The sequence below is a fragment of the Cydia splendana genome, chromosome 16 (assembly GCF_910591565.1).
Source record: "Cydia splendana chromosome 16, ilCydSple1.2, whole genome shotgun sequence".
Classification (NCBI taxonomy): domain Eukaryota; kingdom Metazoa; phylum Arthropoda; class Insecta; order Lepidoptera; family Tortricidae; genus Cydia; species Cydia splendana.
Genome location: NC_085975.1, coordinates 12,588,980 through 12,615,365, shown reverse-complemented (window position 1 = coordinate 12,615,365; position 26,386 = coordinate 12,588,980). Strand labels below are relative to the sequence as shown.

General features: G+C 35.6%; 3 protein-coding genes and 1 long non-coding RNA gene across 7 annotated transcripts; 2 read left to right on the top strand and 2 right to left on the bottom strand.

The window, feature by feature from the left end:
* The first annotated feature begins 6,468 nt into the window (after positions 1-6,468).
* LOC134798015 (probable H/ACA ribonucleoprotein complex subunit 1) lies at positions 6,469-13,499 on the top strand. The gene is made up of 3 exons (XM_063770349.1): positions 6,469-6,615; positions 10,677-10,820; positions 12,922-13,499. The coding sequence occupies exons 1-3, from the start codon at positions 6,469-6,471 to the stop codon at positions 13,252-13,254; spliced, it is 624 nt and encodes a 207-aa protein (XP_063626419.1). The 3' UTR covers positions 13,255-13,499.
* A 1,287-nt stretch (positions 13,500-14,786) lies between these two features.
* On the bottom strand, positions 14,787-17,822 carry LOC134798301 (probable serine/threonine-protein kinase dyrk2). Of its 3 annotated transcripts, none has more exons than XM_063770700.1 (2): positions 17,298-17,822; positions 14,787-16,656 (listed from the first exon to the last, which is right to left on the bottom strand). In XM_063770700.1, the coding sequence occupies exon 2, from the start codon at positions 16,552-16,554 to the stop codon at positions 15,124-15,126; it is 1,431 nt and encodes a 476-aa protein (XP_063626770.1). In that variant the 5' UTR covers positions 16,555-16,656; positions 17,298-17,822; the 3' UTR covers positions 14,787-15,123. The 3 variants fall into 3 exon arrangements, with proteins under 3 accessions (XP_063626770.1, XP_063626769.1, XP_063626767.1); XM_063770699.1 differs by having other exon boundaries at positions 17,310-17,822; XM_063770697.1 differs by lacking the exon at positions 17,298-17,822 and adding an exon at positions 16,981-17,237.
* A 267-nt stretch (positions 17,823-18,089) lies between these two features.
* Positions 18,090-19,768, bottom strand: LOC134798302 (uncharacterized). 2 transcript variants are annotated; one of them, XM_063770702.1, is made up of 3 exons: positions 19,486-19,768; positions 18,320-19,342; positions 18,090-18,238 (listed from the first exon to the last, which is right to left on the bottom strand). In XM_063770702.1, exons 1-3 carry the CDS (start codon positions 19,501-19,503, stop codon positions 18,149-18,151), a joined length of 1,131 nt encoding a protein of 376 aa, XP_063626772.1. In that variant the 5' UTR covers positions 19,504-19,768; the 3' UTR covers positions 18,090-18,148. The 2 variants fall into 2 exon arrangements, with proteins under 2 accessions (XP_063626772.1, XP_063626771.1); XM_063770701.1 differs by having other exon boundaries at positions 18,090-19,342; positions 19,486-19,765.
* Positions 19,769-22,061: 2,293 nt separating this feature from the next.
* LOC134797894 (uncharacterized) lies at positions 22,062-25,060 on the top strand. The gene is made up of 3 exons (XR_010145125.1): positions 22,062-22,228; positions 22,739-23,162; positions 24,826-25,060. It is a non-coding gene; the product is annotated as an uncharacterized LOC134797894 (long non-coding RNA).
* The last annotated feature ends 1,326 nt before the right edge of the window (positions 25,061-26,386 follow it).

The window sequence follows — 26,386 nt, the reverse complement described above, 5'->3', positions numbered from 1 at the left end:
GCTATGGATAGTCATAGTCATACTTATTTTCATATTAAATCATGTTTCAATAACATTTGCTTAAAAACAATGTCAACGTATTTTTGGACCAGCCTGTATGTTTAATTTCATGTTATTATTATCATCAGTGTTATCACGCAAATATAATTTAATAAACAACATAATATAGAAATAGAGAATAGATTCAGGCGTTACTTTGCGAAAGTCCATATTAATTAAAACCAAAATTTTACTTTGCTTATCCGCGAAAAGATAACGTGCTAGTCAATCAGTGCTAACCCGTTAAGTATACTTACTTTCTTATTTATTACATGCAATAAATATTTCCACCTTCCCACCGCAAAATAAATTAAATACGCAAATAAAAATAACAAACCCCCACCAAAAGAACAATACTCGACACGTACGCCTCTGTACGAGGCATCCTCAGGAGATGTTGACGGTCTGACGCCCGGCAACGGAAGCCAACCGTCATTCCGTGTTTTATTTCGGTATAAACTGTAAAATTATTATATAATCAAAAATACTAAAACAAACTGTTTAAATACCTTATAAAATCACTTGAAAAATAATCTAAATGGATGATTTATCCTTAAATAAACATTTTAGTTTTTGCACGTGTACCGGTTAAACTGTTTCAATATTTACGATCACCTTTAAGGCAGTTTACTGAAACACTAATCGATTTATAATTATTTATTAAAGCACTGTATATTTATACTATACCTACTATACAAACTGTTTTTATTAGTATTTAACTTTTAACAAAAAATTGGTGGTAACTACCATGAATTATTTTTCGCAGTAGTTACCAGTGGTAAAAGGTGGAAAAAAAATCCCAGTAGTTACCTCTGGTAACAACTTGGTGGTAACTAGTGGGAATAACCCGTTAAACCTGGAGTTACCATATGATTTAATATTAGAATAAGTATGATTATGACTATCCATAGCCAAAAATAGTCTATCGATTTTGTAATTTAAGTGTATAATTGTTCTGGTGTATTTTCACAATATCGATTTGGTTTGTCTTGAGTCTTGATTTTATTTTTGTAAGACTAGAAGGGCCGCAAACCTCGCAATAGTAAAACAGAAGACTACTGTGCGACATGCCGCATTTTACCGACAGTGCGTGCGAGTGTTAAAAAAGTAAAAGCAAAATAATTTTTAAATGTTCTTATTCCAGGTTCTTTGCTTCGGACTCGTGCTTTGCGCTACATTAGCGCTAACATCGGCCTATCCTGCCGAACAGGCCCCCGAAGCCCCTAAAACCCCCGCGCTAGGGCATGAGGCCGCTCCCGCGGTCGAAGCGGTAGAAGAGCTGCAGCCCGAAGAGTCCCGCTGGGGGCATGGCGGCGGCGGCTGGGGGCATGGAGGTGGACGGGGCCATGGAGGCTATGGCGGGAGCTACGGACGGGGGCACGGGGGATGGGGGCACGGCGGCCACGGGGGCTATGGAGGATGGGGGCACGGTGGATGGGGCCGTTAATACACTAGACCTATACTTGATACCCGTTAAGAATTAACATTTTTGGATTATTTTCTTAGATAATTAAGATTAAACCAAGTGATTGTTTACGACTGTGATGTAAAAAGTAATAAAAGTACTAATTTTGTAAACATAATTTTATTTAAGCGGGGAGTCTTCATTGTTTTACCTGTATCTTAGGCATATCATGAAATGGCGGCGTTTCACGGATTTCATGATAAGGCTAGGAATTTCAATCTGGCGGATTTTACGATCGGCCGCCGACAATATCCATTAAACTAAAAACATTAGGTAGCTATTATAATTTATTTCCAATACAACATACTTCTAGTCCGACTAAACTAAAACGACTAAAATTACTAGATTACTAGATGTCACTGTTATTAGTAGGTCGGTAAATAAGGTTATAGCAAAGGATATTTTATATAAGCTGTTATTTATGCAAAATTTTATTTTGTTTATTAGGACCAGATTAGGACGTGTTGCTAGGGAAGATATAGCGAAATTATATTCAGTATTTTGACTTAACTAAGTCTTATATGGCCACTTAAGGGCGCACCAGAGAGTGAATCAGCTACACTCTAATAACACGAGTTAAAATTGCCTACTCCAGAGCACACAGTCACTGTGGCCGAAATCGGTCAGGAGAGCATTATATGGACGGACACCGTTGTATCTGCGTTGTACTGAATAAACTTTATTAAAGGTAAAGGCTCCTACTCTACGCATGTATGGATTTGCATTCATAACTTTTCTTGCATGATATTCTTTCGATAAACAAAAATTCTTTCGTAAAGTTTTATCAGTGGAATACCATTTTAATGTGACATAGACGCAGAACAGATGACAAAGGAAGGTGGGCTAATTGGCCTATATGACCAATAAGGACAAGCGATATGTCACTGGATAGCTTAAAGTTCTAAAACGTTTACTATGACAGGTGGTCCCAAATCTTTTTGTAAAAAAGGTAAGAAGAAGCACATTACACTGGCACATTAAAGAAAATTACAAGGGGCGTGTCCAAAGTCATTCGTGTATGAACTCGGGGTGCCCCTTAATACGCCTAACATTAATTGTCATAATATGAATTCGCATAACAGATTTGGTATAACATAATTGTGCATAACATTGAACAGGCATAATATTAAAAAAGCATAACACTTATTGCGCATAATTTAAATATGCATAACATTATTAATTATTAAGCTTAGAATAAATTTAAAAGTGGAAAAATTACTGTCTTGGGTGAGACTTGAACTCACGGCCTCTGGATCGATTAGTATGGGTAGCACATCGTAACTGATGAATTTCCAATATGACTTGGAACTCCGGTAGCCGTTTAAGAAGTGTAACACTCTTACGGTAGATGTCGCTAGGGTCCCCTTGACCCATAATATGGTGGAAAGATTTGCTGGCTATGGATGAGGTCTTGGTGGCTCAGATGGCACAGCGCTGGAGTATCGATCCAGAGGCCGTGAGTTCAAGTCTCACCCAAGACAGTAATTTTTCCACTTTTAAATTTATTCTAAGCTTAATAGCATCGATCGCAGACGTTTCTGCTTATTAAAAATCAAAATTATTAACTATAACTTTATTTCGCACAAAATGAATTAGCATAATTTAATAAAGCAAAACCAACTCGGTAAGGTCAGGTTCACAAGGCTAAGGCAGGATCGAGCGGAAGCGAAGCTTAATTTTGTAACAAATAATGAATGAATGAATGAAAATCTTTATTTCAGGCAACTAATGGCCCACACATAAATACCTTAAAACTAGCATATAGTAAGTACTTATATAAAAATATATTTTATGTATAAAACTAAATTTAAAACTAAACACTATAAATCACATTATGGTTGCGATGCATTACGCAACCCCGCAGTGTCTGGGAGTCGGCCGCGGAACCGCCGAAACTTGACACCCTTCGGCCAAAACTCCTCCTTGGTGAAGGTCGCTAGATGGTCAATCTTTTTGCTATAAAACATTATTAAGGCGTAGTAAATTTGTGTTCTTCTTTTTTTTATAATTTTAGGTTATTTTTTTAGGTTTTGGACTAAAAAAAAATTGTGCAAATTTTTTAAAAGATCATTTTAAACCTATTTTAGTATTTTATTTATCGAGCAATAGTCAAAAACTCAGGATTCGAATCGCTGAAGTCCCTAGAGAAAGGCCGCAAGATTGCTAATTAAATTTTTGGCAACCGTATTGTGATATTTGTGATCTAAAAAGCGCTACTTAAAACTTCGTTCTCTAAACCTACTGAACCTTAATTCGAGCCGCTCCGTCTACATTTTTATTAATTTGCCTTTTATATTTATACCATTTAATAATTATGCAAAGTAACTTTATGCTTATTATATTTATCCCAAGTCATCATTATGACAATTTACGTTATGCGCATGAACATTATGCGTACTCAGTTATGCGATTTAGAAATCATGCGTAACATACGTTATGCCAATTTGAATTAGGAGTATTACGTTATGCGAATTAATATAGACCCATGAAGTCGAGATACTGGTTGTTATTTTGATTGCGAAGAATCAAATCCTCAAATCCATGGCTCGCATGTGACGCTCTGAGTCACTCGTTTTTGGATATATAAGACCTGCTCCACAGACCACGGTACACTTGTCATCTGTTGAAGACACCATGAACTCGGTGAGTGCTAAGGAATTTATTATAATTTTTAATATTTTTACAATGGGGTTGGCAGCTGTCAAAGGTTTATATATATTTATAAAAAAGTGAATTTTGTGAAAAAAACGTAAATTTTGGTAAAATAATCAAAATTTAACGATTTTGCGATGGAAATATCTACCTCACAATGGGGTTGGCCGGTCGAAGTAATTTACAGATGGCGCCAGCATAGCTTGCCCTGTCAATCTCTAGAATTGTCTCAATTTTTTTTTGAAAATTATGCCCTGGATGCCAGCCCTGTAAGCCAATCTCATAGAACAAAACTAGAGAAGGGGCAAGCTATGATGATAGAGTCAGACCGAGATAAGTCTGCAGCGATTTTGATAGCCCACGCAGTGCAAGTGTCATTTTAAAAGTCAAGCTTCTATGAAATTAACACTTGCACTGCGTGGGCTATCAAAATCACTGCAGACTTTTCTTGGTCTAACTCTCCCATCTATGCAAACCTTTGACAGTTGCCAACCCCATTAGAAAAGTATAGCCTGACAAAAAAGAGTAGAAATTAAAAAGTGGCAATACTGTAGTGTCGTCCCTCTCAAACCAATTTATGTAAAAAAACGGGACGACACAACATCATCTAGGTCACTTTGACTTTTAGGGTGACTTTGACTTGTCAAACCGGTCAATGGGAATGACAAAGCTAAACTATGTAGGTGTAATATATGTACCTACATAGTTTAGTTTTGTTGTTAATAATATTATTATTAAAATAATGTTTGTGTATCTTCTAAGGAATGTCTAGTTAGGTTTTAATTTTATAGTTAGAATGTTAAAATATTGAATAGAAACCACTACAAAAATGCTGACGCTTTAATACCAGCCTTGAGTAAAATTTAAATCTCTTCAAGTTTCATTGTTTTCAATCTACAATAGATAGATACCAGTATAGATAGATACATTTTCAAATTGTAAATCCAAATGAATGTTATTAAATAAAATGTGGATTGGCAACGAACATGTGGAAGAAGTATTTAGCACTAAGTTCCTTGGTGTCACTATTGACCAATTTTGTAATTGGAAAGTTCACGTTTCGGACATTTGTGCGAAACTTCAAAAATATGTATATGCTCTGCGAAGACTCAGTACTACGTGTTCAAAGCAAATCGCGTTGACAGCTTATCACGGCTATGTATCTTCCATGTTGAGCAACGGATTAATAATCTGGGGCAACTCCGTAGATATGCAAAAGGCTTTTATATTTCAAAAGAAGTGTCTAAGAGCAGTATGCAACACCCACTACTTGGAGCCATGCAGACCCTTATTTCAATAAACTAGAGTCCAGCCTTTACCATGCATGTACATCAAAGAGATGGCACTATTTGTTCATAAGCATCCTAATATCTTCCCTACCCATGCCCTGGTCTTCCCAAGGTCAACACGTCATAGAACACGGCTGCACTTACCTCTTGCTAAGACCCAAATATATAGGCATAATGCGTACTGTATGGGTATTCAAGTCTATAATAAGTTACCGAGCGATTTAAGAAATTGCACGCCTAACCAGTTTAAAAAAATATTATCTAAAAGGCTATTAAATAAATGCTTTTACTCCATAAGTGACTTCTTGAATATGAATAATGACGAATACGAGTATGATGTTGACTAATATTATGTAATTTTAAATGTCTCACTTGTCTCAGTATAATTTATCCAGCTTGATTGACTTAATGATTTGTAATTTATTTTTTGTGGATTTGCTTTTTTAATTATTTAATTTGATCGCATGTCATTATGTACCTATTATAAGTTTTGCATGCTCAATTGTGAGTAGAGTACATTGTACTACAAATTTTAAGTCACCATCTACATATTTACTGTATTCTGGCAAATAAATAATTTGTATTGTATTGTATTGTATTGTAATATTTAGCATCCAAAATCATCATTTAAAAGTCAATTCTACCAGCATAAGAAAACAACTCAAAATTTGCATTTAATTACTTTGCCTCACATGTGAATAAAATGCAACTTTGATATCAGTTTTTGAAGTGCAAAGAAAGCCTTTCCGAGCTCGTGTGGTGAAAAATTAGTATGCCTCACAACAGTTTAAGTTCGATGATTTAACAATGTGTTTCCTTTACAGATACTCTGCTTCGCTCTCGCGATCTGCGCCAGCATGGCGGTTACATCGGCTTACCCCGCCGCCGAACCAGCCCAGGAGATCTCCTACATAGGCCTGCGAGAAACAGCTCCCGTTCAAGCAGCGGCTGATGAGGAAACCCTACAGCCAGAAGAATCACGCTATAAGCGCCACCACCACCACCACGGGGGGCACGGGGGCTATGGGCACAACGGCGGATGGGGAGGAAACGGATGGGGCAACGGGGGCTATGGGGGCGGCTATGGGGGCGGCTATGGGGGCGGATATGGGGGCGGATATGGGGGCGGCTATGGAGGCGGCTTCGGCAACGGTGGAGGGTGGGGAGGTGGTTGGTAAGGCCGCTATAACTGGACTAACAAAAGTTTGTGAAATACTGGATAAGCTTTAGTCACGTAGATATAAAGTTGTGTAAAATGTGAATGTGCTGATTAAAATAAGATTTTAGAATACTGTGATGTAAAAATTAATAAAGATGTGAGTATGATCCGACCTTTTATTTTGTTTGTACTTATTTTAGGGTGGTATTCCATCTGTCCAATATATTGGTCCAATGTGTATTTGCATCTCACATTTTGCTAAATGAGAGAGTGAGATGCAATGCACATTGGACCAAGATATTGGATAGATGGAATACCACCCTTAATTAGGTATATAGACCACTCAGGCAGATCCTAAGATATATTTATTTTAGACATTTTACTTTAAAAATTAAACATAAGTAATATTTTATTCAACGCAACATCATTTTCACCTTATCAAAAGGCTGAAGCGCCTGAAGCGTAGATAGATAGATAAAATCTTTACATGATTTGTGACACAAACAATAATAATATACAAAATTAATCATAATAAAAAAGTAAAGCCGACTTCAAAAAGGATAAATTAAATATTATCTCGTGATACGTTTGAAGTCGGTGCCAAGCTTGGGCGCAAGCGGGCCGCGCCATATGGTGCCCGATTCAGATCTAACAACTTGTTAAGCTTTTGAAGTGGTTTTGAAACGACCTTGACTATTGGCGTTCATCTTACGCACGACTTTCACTTGGCATGATCTTCAAGGTCGCACAGACGTACATTTGACCGATTTAGGCGGCCAAAATTATTTTAGGGTTTATATTAGTTCGAAATGGGATAAAACATCATAAAACGTGATTTTATATTAAAGACAATTATATTTTATCAATAAAAAAAAATAATAATGAAAAAAAAAAGGTAAATTTTGCTCTTGTATTTACTCTAAAATATATTTTCGAGTGAGAACTTTTCTCCCCGAAGCACTAGGTTTACCTACCTGTAAAAAGATTTTTTTTAATCAATTTAAACGAAAAGGAATTTTCTTTGAAAGCGTCTAAGTCCGGCTAGTTGCGGCTAATTTTGTAAACAACATAAGAGGAATAAGCATTCTATTGAAATATATACAATACACTACAGGGACGTACCCTGAAGTACAACAAAAAGACGTTTGAAAAACCAAATCTATGAAAAAAACAACATTTTGTGAAAGGTCATATTTAACTGGCTCAAAATATATGACAAACGTCAAAAATATAATATAAAGTGATTGAAATATTTAAATTCTTCCCTGAATAACTGGATTACATCAATAAAACTTTATGAAAATACCAGAAAAAGAATATATACACTTTGGAAAACATATATTTTTTAGCAGCGTCGAGAACAGAAACGTGCGCTCTGAGCGATAGTCAAAGTTCGACTGCCTGTTGTGCGGCTCAGGTTTGACGATAAAGAGTGGGGAGGGTACCACAATATACCTGGGTCTATAGACCAGCCTATAGGCTACCCCCACGTGATATTTTTTTATGAATATGTTGATTTTTGCAAAATCGACTTTTGGCCGCCTAAATCCGTCAAATCTACGTCTGTGGGTCGTATCAAAACAAGATCAATATTGTAAATTCTAGAATCTGAATTGGCCTCCCGCGTGGTAAATCCCCGGGTGGAGTGCAATGTGCTCCACAGGGTCCGGCACACGTACGGACAGGCTATAATAACGGTAAGCTTTAGCCATAGACTAGAATCCTCTAGACGGAGTTTAGAGCAATTATTTCATGAAACCGATGCTGCCAAAAATACGGGGGTGCGGGGGACGAAGTGAGCGAGGTCCCGCGCCGTGATTGGTCCGTTCAAAGACACGGACGTCACACAAAGACACTTTCGACTCGAAAATGGAGTAAAACTACCGTATTTGTGCAGAGGGGGTAGAGCTACTATGCTCAGTCTGGAGGATGTCTTGTCTGTGGCTTTAGCATAGTCACTGACTGGGATGTAAATATTCAAATAAAAGGATTGCCAACAGGACGTGGGGCGCAGAATTTTTACCCACAGGGCTGTTTTGTATTTTGTTGTTGATTTCGTTAGGTTTTGATAAAAGGGTCTGGCAGGCTAAGCTAATAAGAGTGGCCCCCACGAGGGATTTGGTTATACTTTTAGGTGGAGTAGTGGCTGGATCTAAGAACACTGTATGCCTAATCGGCCTTCGATCTTCTTTTGTTTCAGATTGAATCACAATAACGGTAAAAAACCAAGGTAATTTTAAACTTTTATTTTAGCTAAACCAAGCATGCGAGTGAAACTAAATGAATTCAGAATTGAGGAGGATAGAATGGGGTTAATAATGCATATTTTTAAAGACCTACATGTCCTTAAACTTAGATGAATAAAAAAACTTAATTTTTTTGCCACTTCTCGCGGAGACACAACTACCAAAAAATTACGTGAAAAGCCACAATTATCAACTACGTATACATTTAAAAACATTTTCAAATATCATCATTAAAAAACAAACAAACGTATATTTACTATATAGTGTAGTATCAAATGAGTAGGTAGAGCCCGTCTAAGGTAAGTCTGTAGTGGCCCTTTCCCTTCCTCCCGTGGTGAGAACCACGGAAGGGAAAGAGGAAGAATCGAGAATCGAGAGAACTCTTATTATAGGCACACCTATAATAGTGATTAAAGTTTGTCTACTTCATACGAGTTACAATGCCCATGTTTTGCTCTCAGAAAACAACATTTGATGAACTTATTGGAACCACTGAAAAAAAAAACCGGGCAAGTGCGAGTCGGACTCGCGCACGAAGGGAAGACCATAATGCAAAAAACGGCAAAAAAAAACGGTCACCCATCCAAGTACTGACCCCGCCCGACGTTGCTTAACTTCGGTCAAAAATCACGTTTGTTGTATGGGAGCCCCACTTAAATCTTTATTTTATTCTGTTTTTAGTATTTGTTGTTATAGCGGCAACAGAAATACATCATCTGTGAAAATTTCAACTAGACAGTCTATCACGGTTCGTGAGAGACACAAAAATTATAACACTTTAAACTCTCGCGTTTTGTACACATATTTAATTACACAAACGGGTCTACCGCGATATAATTTCATTGTTTTTACCTTTAATTCCGAATAAATTATAAATTAAAAATTATGATGACATTTTAATCTGTTTTGTCAAGTCATTTCTTTTTTGTTAAAGATATTATCCAACTAAATAACTTGAGTATACAACTGTCCCAATATTAATGAAATTTGATAGTTCCGGATTGAGGTAGGTATAAAATGTATCAAGATTAGAATCTGCAAGCCTGACCGCCATGGTGTTTGGGAAGTTGCGTGACGTTTAACGGTACGCGGTTATTTATCACATTATGTTTATTGGACGTGTTGCCGGTTAAGACACAGTGAAATTATAATCAGTATTTTGACTTTACTAAGCCTTATGGACGGGATGGGCAACTTTGCACCGACTAAAGTTTGATTTCAGGTAAATTTGGCTTACCTATGTATTCTGAGATTATTGCACCACTACACTGCACTTTCATATTTCGGGAGAAGATTCATGTAGCGTAGGGGTTTTTCTTCTGTTACATGACACTTTTTCGATAAAACAACTATTAATTCTTGATATCGTTTAACAGTGACACTAAAATAGAAATCCTATTTTAGTGTCACATTAAAGTGACAGGTGACATATAGACTTGCTAAATCTTCAATGAGTAAAAATAATAGTCTCGGCTTTCATCATTTAAATGTGAGAATTCTGTCATATTAATACCATAACGCGCGTTTATGGATCAAGTTTAAAGAGAATGTCAACGTGATGACGTATCAGGAGCTCATTACAGAGATAAGATCGGAATGGCGATTACTCCACTGGCTCTTAAAATTATTTTGATGATGATTCTGAAAACATTGTAGGTACATAGAGCTGTAAAAGTCCATATCCACTTTATCGTGGAGCTCGCTGTACATAAAAATGTATCTTAAAAAGCAGAATTTACTAATTAAGTAAATTTATTAAAAGTAGTTTGCCAACACTCACACATTAAGGAAAGGTACGAGGGTATGGCAATAATCCTTGTATGTAGTTGAGATACTGGTTGTTATTTGATTACGAAGAGGTCGAATCTACGGTGCGTATGCGATGCTATGAGTCACTCATCTCTGGATATATAAGACCTGCTCCACTGACCACGGCACACTTGTCATCTGTTGAGGACACCATGAACTCGGTGAGTACTAAGGACTTCATAAGTTCCATTACTAATTTTTAATATTGTTACAATTAGAAAAAGTGAATTTTGTGGAAAAATCGTGATTTTGTTAGGATTTTAAGAAGGAATTATTTATTTCACAATTAGAAAAGTATCGCAGTGCCGATGACGATTTCATTCTAGCGCATTTTTAGTGTTCCGTGCAAAACTTCACGGAACACTTTATGGGATCACTTCAGTCTTGCAAATCAGTTAAATGCGTTTTTCTCGAGACCGTTTGACGTAGATAACTAAAATTTGGAACAGTTATAGCAATTACCACCACTAATATTGTAAATAAGTCAAAACTGCTTGTTTCTTATTTTGGGGAAACTTAAGGGGGTTGAGAGGGGTAAGCTGAATTTTTATTTAAATATTTATTGAATTTAGTTTCATTCAGGAAACTAATCTAAAGAAATCCTAACACGGATATGGTGTTAACAGAGTGTTTGATGCATCATACAGGGTGACTTGTAAAAGTGACCAGTAGTAATCACAAAGCCAAACTATGTAGGTAATATTAAAATAATAAGGCTCTAAGGAATGTGTGAATCTCCGGAACTACTGGGTCTAAAATGTTGAAAAAACATACAAAATAGTTCTTTACCTATAGATGACAGGAAAACCTATTAGAAATATGCAGTCAAGCGCGAGTCGGACATTACTTGTAATGTACAGAACCCTTGCAACGCGAGTCCGACTCGCGCATTGCCAGTTTTTTTGTCCTTTTGAGGTACGGAACCCTAAAAACTAAAAAGAAGTGACATGTGAATTGATCGTAATGAACTTTCTTTCTTTAATATCGTTTCAAATATTGATCCCAGAGAAAAGTGTTCAATATGATTTTCGTAGAAAATTTTATGCCTATTATTTATTTACAAGAACATTAAGAACTTATTTTGCTATGAGCCTTATTTTACGAGTCATTTACGAAAACCTAAAAATATGGACCTGGAAATTGATTATAATTAACTTACTCCCCTTAATACCTCTTTAAATATTGATCGTAGCGAAAAAGTGTACAGAACCTTTTTCGTGGATAATTTTATGTTTAATATTTATGTATAATATTGTTTTGCAACGGGCCACCGTTTACGAGTTATGTACGAAAAACTAAAAAAAGTGACCTGTGAACTGATTGTAATTAACTTTCTTCCTTTAATATCGCTTTAAATATTGATCCTAGAGAAAAGTGTTCAAAATGTTTTTGGAGGAAATTTTATGTAGATAATTTATTCTTAAAAACCTATTTTGCTATGGGACACCGTTTACGAGTTATTTACAAAAAACTAAAAAGGGACTTTAAAATTGATTATGATTAACTTACCCGCTGCTTTGTCTTTTTAAATATTGATCCCTGCGTAACGTGTACTGAATCTTTTTGGTTAAAAAATTTGTGTAGATTATTATCGTTTAACAACATTTTTTGATATTGGCCACCGTTTATGAGTTATTTACGAAAAACTAAAAAGTGGGCCTTAAAAGTGGTTATAATTATATTTCCCGCTTTATTATCTCTTTGAATATTGATCCTAGCGAAAAATTGTACTGAATCTTTCTTGTAGACAATTTTATGCAGATTACTTATGTAATAGAACAGTTTTTGCTATGCGCCACCGTTTAAGAGTTGTTTACGAAAAACTAAAAAAAGGGACCTTTAATATCAAATATCTCACTTCCGGTCAAGATTTCGATCGAGCAACCGGGGGTCAATTCAGTGGGGTCTAATTAGTTTAAAAAACCCGGTTGCCAAAAAGTAATATGATTTGCCAGTCGATATCGATTTTATGAAAAATAAAACCAGTCTATTATATTTAAAGAGTTTGCATCTCATTCTCATTATATATATTGAACGTCCCTCGTAGTCATGTCTTTAAAAAAACACATGCATTTTACTTTTCTCGTATTCGAAATGAAAAGTAGAGTGTTTAACTCGGGTGAAAGGCATCATTTCAGCCTCGGACTATTGGCGCTCTCACTGCGTTCGAGCGCCAAACTACCTCGGCAGAAATGAGTGCCTTTCATCCCTTGGTTAACAATCTACTGTTGGACATGACTTAACAATGTATTTCCTTTACAGATACTCTGCTTCGCTCTCGCGATCTGCGCCAGCATAGCGCTTACATCGGCTTATCCCGCTGCCGAACCAGCCCAGGACATCTCCTACATAGGCCTGCAAGAAATAGTTCCCGTCCAAGCAGCGGCTGATGAGGAAACCCTGCAGCCAGAAGAATCACGCTATAAGCGCCACGGCTGGGGTGGCGGTTGGGGGCGTAGGGGCTATGGGCACGGCGGCTGGGGCCGAGGATGGGGTTACGGCGGCGGATGGGGGCATAGAGGCGGATGGGGATACGGGGGCTATGGGGGCGGTTACGGCTACGGCGGAGGGTGGGGTGGCGGTTGGTACGGCTAATATGGCTGCACTAAAACCTCTTAACAGTTAGTGAAATAGGTACTCGATAAGCTTTAGTCACGTAGATATAAAGTTGTGTGTGAAAATGTGAATGTAGTGATAACCGATAATGAGCTTTCGCGTGTGCAGCCCAACAATCGGTATTGGAAATGGTCACATCACTATAGCGCGGCTAAGACTGCCAGATGAGCATCGCCGCAATGACGGCGTCGTAGTGGAGCTTCCCAAGTTATGTCTGTTTTATTGTATTATAGTAGTATTATGTGACTGCTACATAATGAAAGGCATTAAAATACGAGTGTGGGTTTATGAAACGAATGAAATGAGTTTCATAATAGTATCACACGAGTGTTTTAATGCCTAATTATGTACAGTTACATACACTGCTTTATCTACACACATATTATAAACTTTCTATGATATATTCACTAACCTCATATTACAGCCGACATTGGGGCACTTTCCTCTCTGGCGGAACTCGCGGATATGAAATGGCGTCTCCGAAATATCTTTATCGTACATTTTACACGAAACTTTTGTATAGTTACTTTAAAAACAACAAAACAAATTATTTTTTACTTACAAACTAATTAAAAGATAAACTGTACGTCAAATGGCGGCAAATGAAAACTTTTTTCACGCATGTCACGCATCCGTAGTTTTTTTTAAATTCAAAGACAAACTAGAGTCGGGGTCGATTACCATATCGTCCGATACCAACTTACAAGCGAGATTTGTCAATATTCTATGCAATTGTCATTTGATTTCGAATAAAACGTCATCTCGACTGATATTAGAATAGGGGTCAAATCAAATTGCTTTTTTTTTTCAGAGATGTTCGAAATTTGAATGTCATTACCAAATCGATTTTGATATAGTAATGAAGCTATTACCACATTTTCACAGATAAGAAATTTGCTGTAACAAAACAGTTTATCGTAATGTGGGCCATTATTTACGGATTTTGAAGGTATCATAGAGAGTTTATGATATGTGTGTAGATAAAATCCTTTATTTGATGATGATTGGTGTTTTAGTTTAAAAGTAGTAAAAAAAAGATACTTATCAGCAAACGTGAACATCTGTAACTGTAGGTACCCTTTTCAAGCTAATACATGATTTATGAAAGTCGTGTTTAAGAAAACTGTCATGTGAAAATTAATAAAAGATATGTAAGATGACTATGTTAATTTATGTTTCACCCTGTATTCTTTAACAAGAACATGTATTGTTATTATATAAGTTACCATTTGATTAACTACTATACGATATTATGTACATTATTTAGGTACACCTCTCAGGTAGAATAATACATGGACCCTAACTAAGATACGAGTATAAAAAACCTTATAAGGTGTATTCGGGTAATACCGAATGTCGGATAATTCCGAAATTCAGATGAAAATCACCCTTAATTCCATCATAATAAAAGTCTCTTTTCGGAATTATCCGACAGTTTTCGACATTCGGAATTACCCGAGTAAACCTTATACTTTTTTTTTACTATGGAACATGAGTGTTCATGGACAAATTTAGAGGAACACAAAAAAAGCTCAATTACTAATTTTGAAATTACTTTAGGTGCTGCAATCCATTAACTCAACCTTTTTTTTGCGTTCTTCTAAATTTGTCCATGAGTATATCATAATCAAACGTCTCGTCGTTTTCACCTTGGTATCTAAAACGCAGACGGGTATCTAACTAAATGTTTATCAAATATAAAACGTCTTTAAAAATACAATATATATTTGATTTTAGGCCCAGTATAAAATACACTTCATACTAATGTGCCATCATACAGTATTTAAGAAACTTCAGTACAGTCTGAAGTTTTGTGCTTAAACACCCTGCACACAGAGCGCCTGTAACTTATTTTTCTAAAAAGTCATCGTAATCTTCTTGTGGGCTGTCATAACACACGATCCGACCATCTTTCTCGACGCAATATTCCCCATCGTCGATATATGGAACAGGAGTTGTAGTCGTAGTAGAAGTAGAAGTAGTAGTAGTACTAGTACTAGTAGTAGACGTAGATGAAGTAGTCGTAGAAACAGTACTATTAACAGTAGAATTAGTAAGAGTAACTGTACTGGCTAAAGAGACAGAGTTACGGTTAGATTTTCCAATTGTTAAATTAAGAAGTTCTGTAGGTTCTTCTTTTAGCGTAGAAAAAAATGTAGAAGATTTATTACTGGCTACTATAGGATAAGAAACATTAAAAGTCGTAATAGTATCAGCTGAGGCAAGTAGTTTTTCGACACGGTTAATCAATTCTATAATTTTCAAACTGGCAATTTCTGGTTGTTCTTTTATAATTGTTGTAGAAGTAGATATATTTGATTTGGTAATGGAATCATTTTCATTAGAAGAAGTAGACGTAGTGGTAGTGCTAGTATTTGCATTGGTTATAATAGAAGCAATACTTTTTTTAACATCTTCTAATAATTCCTGTGTTTCAAATTTGGATGAATCTGACTGATCTTCGATGTTACCAGCAGAAGTATGATTAGTCGTCTTAGTAATTTCGGTTGCGTGAGTAGTTTTAATGGTGGTATTTGTATAGGAAGTAACAGAACTTGTGGTTAGATTGTCAGTCACGTTTTTAATTTCAGATCTAGTTTCTACTGCTATATTTTCTTTATTATTGCGTCTGTTATTAGCCTTGCGATTGACATAGCCACATTCAATCCTGTCTCCGCGGAGAATGCAATCCCTGTCTGCCGCTTTGAGCTCAATAGTTTCCAATTCCTGATTGTTATAGCCACATAGAACTCGATCGCCCTTCATTTGACAATTATTTCCATTAAACGCATATCCATTTGATTGCAGCATTTCGCCATCTCGACGACTTTTCGGCATATTAGAACTTTTTTGGCTTTCATTTTGTTTCACTGCCGTTTTGTTTACGTCTAATTTTATCTTCTCTTTTTCCACATGCTTTAGAGTTTTACTATCATTAGGCTTTTCTGGATTATATGAATGATAAGTTGTCTTTATTTTGACAGTAGTTAATGGTACCGTAGAGGTAAATGTCGACGGAAAACTTGTGGTAAGTTTATTTTTATTGATCCCAGAAGAATTATTAAAATCAGAATTATTGGAAATTGTTTTAACGTTGTGTTTGAGATGTTTTAATTCTTTATTTTTGTGCCTTGATCTTGATTTATCCGATTTAATTAATGAATTACCTGTTAATTTGGCATATAGCGATGTACTATTTTTAATGTTTGTTTGGTAAACTGGTACCCGTACTGTGAATTCCCGTTTGTAGTTAGCATTAGTATTATTTTCGTCGTCCATAAAAGTTTCAAGAAATAACTGTTCAAAAAGTATACCTCCAAGTTTAGGTGCGCACTGTCCTCCACTTATGATTAAAAGTATTTGAATTAACAGCAGTGACCTCTGCAATGGAAATATGTATTTAGTTTATTAAATACAATATATATACAGTGGTACTACTAAACGAAATTAATAACTAGCTTAAATCTAAAATAGGCCCTTGAGGCATTGTACCACTGTATATATATTGTATGTAAATAAATGATTTTTAAAGAGTAATAAAATATGAAATATGTTTATTAAATAAATTTAAGTATTGTTTACAAGCAGTATGACCAGATTTATCTTTTCTTATTTCAATACTTAGGCACTATTATACCTAGGCACGATAATTGCTTTTTGATTTATTAAAATCTGTATCATGAAAGTTCCAATTAATTTACATACATAAACATCTTGGAGGAGCGATGAGCACATTTTCAAATGAAACTCTGTAAACAATCAATTAACGGCTAGCATCTACTGTAGACATTGTTCAATAGCCGTTACATAGTATACTTGTACCTACGTGACAAGAAATAGCGATAACAATTTTATGTGTTTAGTTTTACTGTTTTATTCAACCTTTACCCTTTGATTTTAAATATAATTATAATATTGCATTCTTTAACAAAACTCACATTTAGTCGCGGTAAATTCCAACTATAAATGATTTCTAAACCATTGTACTTATAGACGTATCTATCTAAATTAATTATACATACCTATTTACTTACAATAAACATTTTATTCTATTCGAATATTTCTCTCGTTGTTTCCACAAATTTAACGTCCTTTATGTCCAAAATTAAGATTAGAAATCGTAACAAACGATCCTATCTCCAATTTCCACACAATTGTCCAATTTTATCGTAGGCCTCTGGCTTCTTGTTTTGCAACTTTTTTTCGACGTTACATCGGTAATCACTTCTGCTGTAGAAGCAGTGTTAGTTGATATTGTACTTATTGTAGTAGTAGTTGTAGTAGTAGGGGCAGAATCTACGTCTGGAGTAGAGGTATCATTAGCAGTTACTGGTACTCCAGTAATTACCTTCACTGTATCATAGTAAGATAGTAATAGCAAACTTATCTGTAATAGAAATAACGTTTCGTAATTGTTCGTGGTCTATAACTGAACATACTTAAAGACGATTCGTTCTCCTATTTCCGATTTATATCGGACGAGAGAGGTTAGAATAGGCGAAGCAAATGGGAATAATTGAATTATAATTTGTTTTTGTAACAATGTTGATTTTGTTTAAAATGATTTAAACGGTCTTACGGAGGAGTCAACTTACCGATAAAAATATTAACATTTTTAATGAAACATAAGATTATGGTTTCTTAAATTATTTGGCGTGTATTTAAATTTTGTATGGTATGCAAATTGTGCCTGTTAATTTCATTTTATTCAACACATGAATAGCGTAATTAAATATTGCAGAAATAAGATAATTGTTTATGTGCTTATTTCTCAAGGTAACTGGACTTATGGCTAAACAATAAATATTTATAAGTACGAATCATGGTAAATATTTATTTAGGCAGATACATAAAACACATTTTGAACTTATCCTTATATTAATATTGTACGACAGTATATTCGCCCGTCTTTCTCTACGCATTTTTTCTCGCTCTTTTTTCCAAAATGTGTAGGGTTTGTAACCTCTGTAGGACAAAAAATTCGCCCGTCTTTCTCTACGCACTTTTGCTTGCTCTTTATATTAAAATGCTTAGGAGTTGTAACCTCAGTCTCAGTCATAAGATGTGAAAGCTTTAGTTTAGAAGTAGTCCCGCTACGTAATTGTAGTATTTCAGATAAACTTAATGATGGTTCTGGACTTAAATTTGCCGGATTTGTGGTAGAAGCAGCAGTCCTCGTAGAAGTAGGAATAGTATAGGGAGTGGTATTAGGAGCACCATCAGTTGCAGAATGAATGTTAGTATTTCTGGGAAGTGCAGCTACTAGTTTAGACATTTCAACTCTCAATTTTATTATTTCGTTTAGTAATGAATTTGAACCATTTCCCATTCTTAGTGCCTCGCTGTCATCATAATTTGTATCATTGATATCAAGATTACCACCAGATCGTGCTATATTATTATAATAATTAGCCAAATTTATCTTAGCAATCTTGTCCTTCTCCGGGTCCGGATTATAAGGATCTGGGTAAGGACCGGTCACATAACCACATTCGATTCTGTCTCCATGTTTTCTGCAAATATCATCTAAATCAATTATTTCTTTTTTCCTCGGTTCTTCTGGGTTTTTATCATAGCCACACAGAACCCGATCATCTACATATTGGCAACGATTAAGGTCATAAATGTAGCCCTCTGGTTGAAGCTCTGACTGACTTGGTGGACTTTTATCTTTGGCACGCCGATATCTTATTTTTTTTTCAGGCGGCTTGGTTTTGTATAATAAGTTAAGATTTCTACGTTGCGTTAATTCCAAATGCTCCGTAGTGTTACCGTTGCTTCTTGAGTTTGTAGCATTTACAGCATATTGAAATAATTCCATATTTTTAATAGCTAGTTCAGGGCTGGATTGTGATGTTAAATTATTATTAGATAGAGCAGGAGTTTCACTCTTGGCGTGCTGCAATATAGTATTAAGTTTGTTGGTGGGTTCTGGGTTTCGCCCTGCGATCTCATGAGTTCTAAGTGAGCTTGCGTCAGAAGTATTTTTAGTAGTTGAAGCTTCTTTAAGTGTCATGCAGGGTACTTTTTGTGTTATTAATAGTATGTAAGTTAAGAGTGCTGATGGCTGCAATAAAAAATATATACTGATCTAAGGCATCGTTGGGCAATCCTAAACCGTCATGTAACAACAGGAAATAGGTTTAACAATTCATTGAATTAACATGATAGTATAAGATAAGAGAGATAGATTCTGCAAATTTAACGCACCCGCAATCGCCTTGTCATTGTTGTCCTTTATATTGATAAGACTGATTAAAATTTCTAGTTGTAGGATTGACTGTCCTTGTTAAATTAATAGGTATACATGTAGGTAACTATCAGCTGAATGCATGATCTTATCATTAACTACTCACCTGTTAGCTCCATTCCTCATTAGATTATCATCAAACGCACATGTCTCCATAATGCGAAACAAATTGCGTTGAAGCAGTAATTAAAATTGTGTATTATTGTGCATTTATTGTGACTCGCAGAAATATGACAGACATACAGGTAGGTACAGGTAGTGGTACAGGTATATACAGGTTATACGGTATCATTTTATTTATCAAAAGAATACACCAAAGAGTCGAAAGGTCTGATTGGTATATAGTTGGTCAAACCAAATTTGTCAGTAAATAAGAACAAAAAACTATACTCATCCTTTTCTTTTGGGTGCTAGGACTAGTGTAAGACAAAGATAGTTTGATTCTCTTTGTCTATGTTTCAAACGAGACAGTTCTTTGACAAACTTATCTATGGGATCTCAGATAAGGTTCGCAGATAAACCTTTTTTTTATATTTAAGACATTACATGACACTGACAATGCATGCCAAGAAAATGTGTCCTGTTTTAAGTGCAACAAAACAGAACGTTGAGAAAATGTAGCTTTTTAAACAAATAAGTATCAATTGAGAAAGTGGGTTTACAAAATGCCTTCCAGCAAGATTCCTGTCGACAAAATAACAATCTTTAAAAGCGATGCCCACTTAAAGGAACTAATGTATTAAATTACATAGAAGTATCTAACCAAAATTACAAAAATAAATTCATAAAGCATAATCAGCGATATCATATATAAAATAGACCAATGCATAATTTACGGAGGAAGGTAATATGCCTTACCTTAGAAAAATAAATTCTAGATTTCAGAAAAAACATGTCATAATGACCACAATAACCAGAAAGCGGTAACAAAATAATCCAGAGAAAAATACACTAACTATACGTCTTTGTTCTGCAATTTTTCCAACACCTTCAAAATGAAGTTTGTTCGAAATGAAGAGAAAGTAATTACAAGTACTTATAGACCTAAAACAAAAAGCCTAGCAAGTAAAAGTGAGAATAATCTATTCACAAATTTCAATGTTAACACTCCACAAAAACCCGCGGAAAGTTCAGAAAAGGAGCAATCATACTTTTTAGATACCCCACAAGCGGAAAGACCTCATACTCCGATAGTCTATGATAACAGGCTTACACAAGTAGCAACACTTGGGGTAAAAGTTCTCTCACCATTTGAAAGATTATTAGAAAAATTTAAATTATATTTATTTAGACGCAATAAAAACGCTCGTATGAATACTGATAAATATTGGTACAAGAACACAAGGGAGTTTAAAGAAACGTACAAGAATGCGACAGCGAGTAAAACATTTATTTTAAAGGGTCGACCAAGGAAGATTTCCTACCGAAACCCAGTTCCAAAGGTGGTGTTATTCAGCTTACGATATCCTTCTCCCTACCCGTACATTTATCACAGGGTACTTTATAAATATGTTAAACCAAAGAAAGAAGGTGGCGCCGATGGAGATAAGAAAAAGACGGAGGAGAAAAAAGAATCAGAGAAGTAATACGTCCAGTGACATGGCAAGTTTCGTTATTTAGTTATTTCCATAAGTCAAACTATGATTGGTATGTGGGCTGTACAAGAAAAAATAGAAGTCCTGAAAGTAAACCACTTTCTTCTAAACAGGAAATATGTTTTAAATATAGGCATTTGTCAGATGTTCTAATAAAGTCCTTTCATAATATTTTTTTTATTTAGCAAAAATGATCTCATTTCTGTACATTGTTGAACAGGCAAGACAGTACGGGCCATAACATCGGCCGGCTAAGTAAGAGCGAGTTGTTCCACTTGAGAAAGTTTATATTAAGTAGGTAGGTATAACACATTTTTCATACCACTGGGTCTATCAAGACACGCACTCAAGAAAATCGAATGCCTGTAGTTTTTTATGAGCAATTCAGTCAAGCTGGAGATTTATATTGATTGCTATAACAGGTTATGGTGGACATTTCTTCAACCAAAAAACGGCACTTTGGACACCCAGGTCATATCATATCCATAATAAATTCAGATCAAATTCTTATCTGTTATTTATTTTATTAAGTCTTAGTAAGTATAAGTGTTAGTCTGTTATTTATTACAACCAGAATACTGTACAGAACCACAGAATAAATAATAGTACTAGGTACAGAAGGTTCACTCTCTAACAGAACACATCTACGACAGATATGACCGCAAGGTGGCGCAAGCGCGAGCGGGCGTCCTTTCCGCACCGGTGCGCGGCAAACTACTACTGCTAGACACCAAAATTGGTGTGGGCCGCATGTACTTGTAGCGTCGCGAGGAAATCGCGGATTGAGCTACGCCTGACAGAACTGTAATATAGAAAACTTTAACTCATTTCTCATTTCATTTCTTTGATGTTTTGTGTTGATCTTACTAGTTAGTCTCCGGTAACTTGATAACTTTAATTGGAATTGTCATAAAAATGCAATCAAAATAATGATAAGCCGAGATATGAACGTATGCTTAAGTAATATAGCAAATATCCATTACTTTCCCTATTAAAACAAAGAAAGAAAATACATTTATTTACGTCACACTAAATTATTTTGTTAATTTTCAATGCAAATAAATTTTGAGATATGAATGGCAGTCATATCAGTGTATTCATGGTGAGTGTATGTATCATTTAGCACTTGTTTGGTTATCAATAATATCGATTTTTTTAAACAAACATTTATTAAGGACCCCGCAGCAAACATAGGGCAAAAGTGTTTTCAGTCAAATCTCACGAAATTTTAGTATGATGTAGATTCATGTCTCTCGACTATTTTTTTGTGTAGGCACTACTCTCTTAGAAGTATACTTTCAGAAATAATCAGTTTAGTCGTTTAATACAAAATATAATAATATGCAGCAAATCTAGTTTTCGTAAAACATAACATTTCGTAAATCAACACAAGGTATGGATTTTAGGAAAGACATCACAGAAATAGGACAATAAAAACCTAATTAGGTATTTATTTCTGAAAGTATGTATACTTCTGAGAGAGTTGCGCCCTTATAATAAAATAAACAGGAGACTTTAATCTACATCATACTAAAATTTCGTGAGATTTAACTAAAACCGCTTATTCCCTATATTTGCTGCGGGGGGATCCTTTTATCATGAAAGTATTTGTTTTTAGATGAGCGTAGCACTAACATACAGCGCCCCTCAAAGAAAATGCATCTCTCGAAGACCGGGTTCAAACACCGATGAGTCCGGTAGAATAGTTCTAAAAAATAATAAAAACACAAATAACATTGGAAATAACCGGAATATCAATAATCAAGGGTATAACAAAAATCGTGGAAATAACAATGGGAATAACAATTACCTGACTCTTAATAGGCTATCACAATCAACCATCCGTCCAAGAAAAAGGTGTTGCCCTTATGATTTTGACAGCGAAAAGTGTATATTCGTGAATGACAGGAAGGTGTGTGGGTACGATTTGAACAGTGGAGGTCCAGAGGCGAACCCTGCAGAACTTACTTTAGATGTGGGCAACGGTTGTATGTTTCGCCGTGGACGACTCGAGTGTGGGTACATGGAAGCACCCTTTGATGGTAAATTGTTTTTGTTTTTTGGCACTTTGTAAAATAAATATTTACCCTTAATATTTAGTCACACGTACACGCCGCCAAAAAGCAATCGAAGTTACCTACGCACTAATTTTAATATTCCTTAAGTTACATTAAACTTGGCATGAACATTTACGTAGGTATTATACAGTGTGGAAAGATAAGTCGGGCCCTGGAGGGAAACTACCTTAAATCCTTAAGCTGGCTCATTTTACTTAAAGGAGACATTCCTTTATTTATAAAAAGAAACAAAACTGTATTTAAAGATTTTTCTTTTTTTCTTCAATTTGGCTTGTCTAAAAAAACTTGAGTACTAAATATTAGATTTTATGGATATTTTATACGACAGACGAGTGTAAGACCTAATGTTTCTTGGAGAAATGTTATCATTAACATTAACTGTATCGACTAGTAAAATAAAATTGCGAGTGTTTATTTTTTGGAATTTTTAGTCGGTTCGAGTCCCGGGCGAGGCAAGCGAGTTTTAGAAAATATTTGAATGCAGTTTTGTTTCTTTTTAAAAATAAAGGAATGTCTCCTTTAAGTAAAATGAACCAGCTTAAGGATTTAAGGTAGTTTCCCTCCAGGGCCCGACTTATCTTTCCACACTGTATATCTGTCTGGTTAGTTTTCATTGCTAAAAATTGTTATAGAAATAAAATAGAGCGAGTAGAAATTTTGTAAGTATGTAAAACTACTGGCCCTAGGTTCGTGTGACTCAACTCGAACTCATTTAAAATATTGGACATACATTTTGTAACTTTGTTTTTTTTTCTTAACTCATTACAATTAGGTATTGAGTTCCAGGAGGTTTGAACACTCGATCGACGTATTTGTGTCGTTTTTATGCAAAAGGTACCACAATGTCGCTTGCCATAAGGACGCTCTGACAGGTTATTCGTATAGAGATACAACCAAATTTCGTCGTTATGGTAAACGACAAAGTCCTTTTGCGTCGCATTTTGTGTCGATTTAAAGTTTATACGTGTACCTATGTTTTGTGTGATGAACACTAATATTTGTTCCTGAGTCATGGTTGTTTTCTATGTATATAAGTATGTATTTATCTATACAAGTATGTATATCGTCGCCTAGTACCCATAGTACAAGCTTTGCTTAGTTCGGGGCTAGGTTTGATCTGTGTAAGATGTCCCCTAATATTTATTTATTTTATTTTATTTATTTATGTTTGTAGTTGAGGTATTAGATAGAGGATAATTAAATCTAGCTAATTTAAAAATTGTAGACGCGGAAGGTTGGTTGAAGTTTTTGATTTCGTGCCTCTTTTTAGTGACAAAAACGATTTGCCAGACTATGGAGGATTGGATATGGAGGGTTTGATTTAGAATATAATAGTTTTTTTTAATCCTTAACCCACGGACAATCAATTAACATAATTATAGAACCTCTACAATTGCAGGCGTCCATAGGCTACGATGACTGCTTACCATCAGGCTGGCCGTATGCTTGTTTGCCACCGATGTGGTATAAAAAAACATAGAAAGAATAAAGTGCCATGAGCGGCCTCATTTTAGCATGTGGCGACTTCCAGCGCTGATCTTCTGATTTCACTACTTTTTCTTCCGTTGTCCATACCCATGGGCTTAGTAGTAAAATTCTTTGTTAATAACTTTTGTATTTTTTCTAGGTATCCGTAGACCGCCCGTATACGACAGGACAGAAGCTCCTGACCAAGAAAGTGACAATGAGACAAACGACGATCAAGATGATGATATTAAGGAGAGACTTGTATATTCGCGTCCTGCGAAACCAAAAACAAAAACAACACTGCCAAGCTGCGTACAGATAAGAAAAAAGATAGTGTGTAGTATGATTAGTACGAATAAATTGTAGACGTGTTTTAATGTACTTCCTTTCTTAGCTAAATACCAAAGTTAAATAAATATGCTTATTATAAAACCTAGATGTAAGATTCTACTCGATAAACTTACTTTGCTCCCTTGAAAATGTTAGGCGTTAAAAGTTTAAACGAAGCACCCATATAACCATTCCAGTCGCAGAATCACAAAGTGGTAACTAAATGTCAGATGTGTCGTAACAGAGTCCACACAATGTGTCTAGAATTGTTTCGAAACAAAGTGTCGTCGCCGTGTCTACACTTTTCCGTAACAAGGTGTCGACACATTTGTGTGCACTTTGCGTGCGGTTTGCGACTAAATCTGACAGCAAATTTGTGACAGCAAATGTCAATATAAAATACCTCTTGAAAACCAAGGTTTGTCAAACTACTATTAGTGTCTCGTCTGCTCGTAATTCTAGTAAGTCATCATGGGCAATGCAAATGATAATAATCGACCGAAACCATATAAACACCCAACACCCGTCAACCTTTTACAGAAAAGTTTTTAAAGAAATGCAATAAGCTACTTAGGTCAGGCAACGAATGCTCCAAAAGTTGTAGAGGGAAATGCTCGGAACACAATTTTTGACTCCGTAACTCGGTTTGACAAGTTAGGAGGTGAACATATCAAAAGTCCCCGGCCGTAGCCCTTGAGCGGGGGAGAGAGAGGGGGCTTTGAAGGTCCCATTTCAGCGACATGGCCACTTATACAAAATGAAAGTTAATTTAATTTGTTACAAGTTTATTCAGTCAATTTTTTCGATATGTTGAATAGTTTTTGAGATATCCGCTCTTGAAAGTTTATTTAGGGCTCTCAATTTTATCTTGATATATCTATATCAGTGAAGGTGCTAGGCCGTGTTTGGTATCGTTTTCGTATAAATCTGGGGTGCTGAATCCATTTAAGGTATCACATTGACACCATTCCACAAAATAAAAAAAAATCTTTTTAGGGTTCCGTACCTCAAAAGGAAAAAACGGAACCCTTATAGGATCACTCGTGCGTCTGTATGTAAATATGTCCGTCTGAATACACAAAATAGTTCTTTACCTATAGATGACAGGAAAACCTATTAGAAATGTGCAGTCAAGCGCGAGTCGGACTTAATGTACGGAACCCTTAATACGCGAGTCCGACTCGCACTTGGCCGGCTTTTTTGAAACTCCTCTTGACGCTTAACCGCTGAACCGATTTCGTTGAAATTTGGTATAGAAATAGTTTGCGTCCCGGAACAGGACATAGGATAGATCTTATAACCAAAATCATCTTTTGAAGGTGTGAAAAGTGGCGTGGAAATTTGTACGGGAAATCAATAACCGCTGAACCGATTTATATGAAATTTGGGAT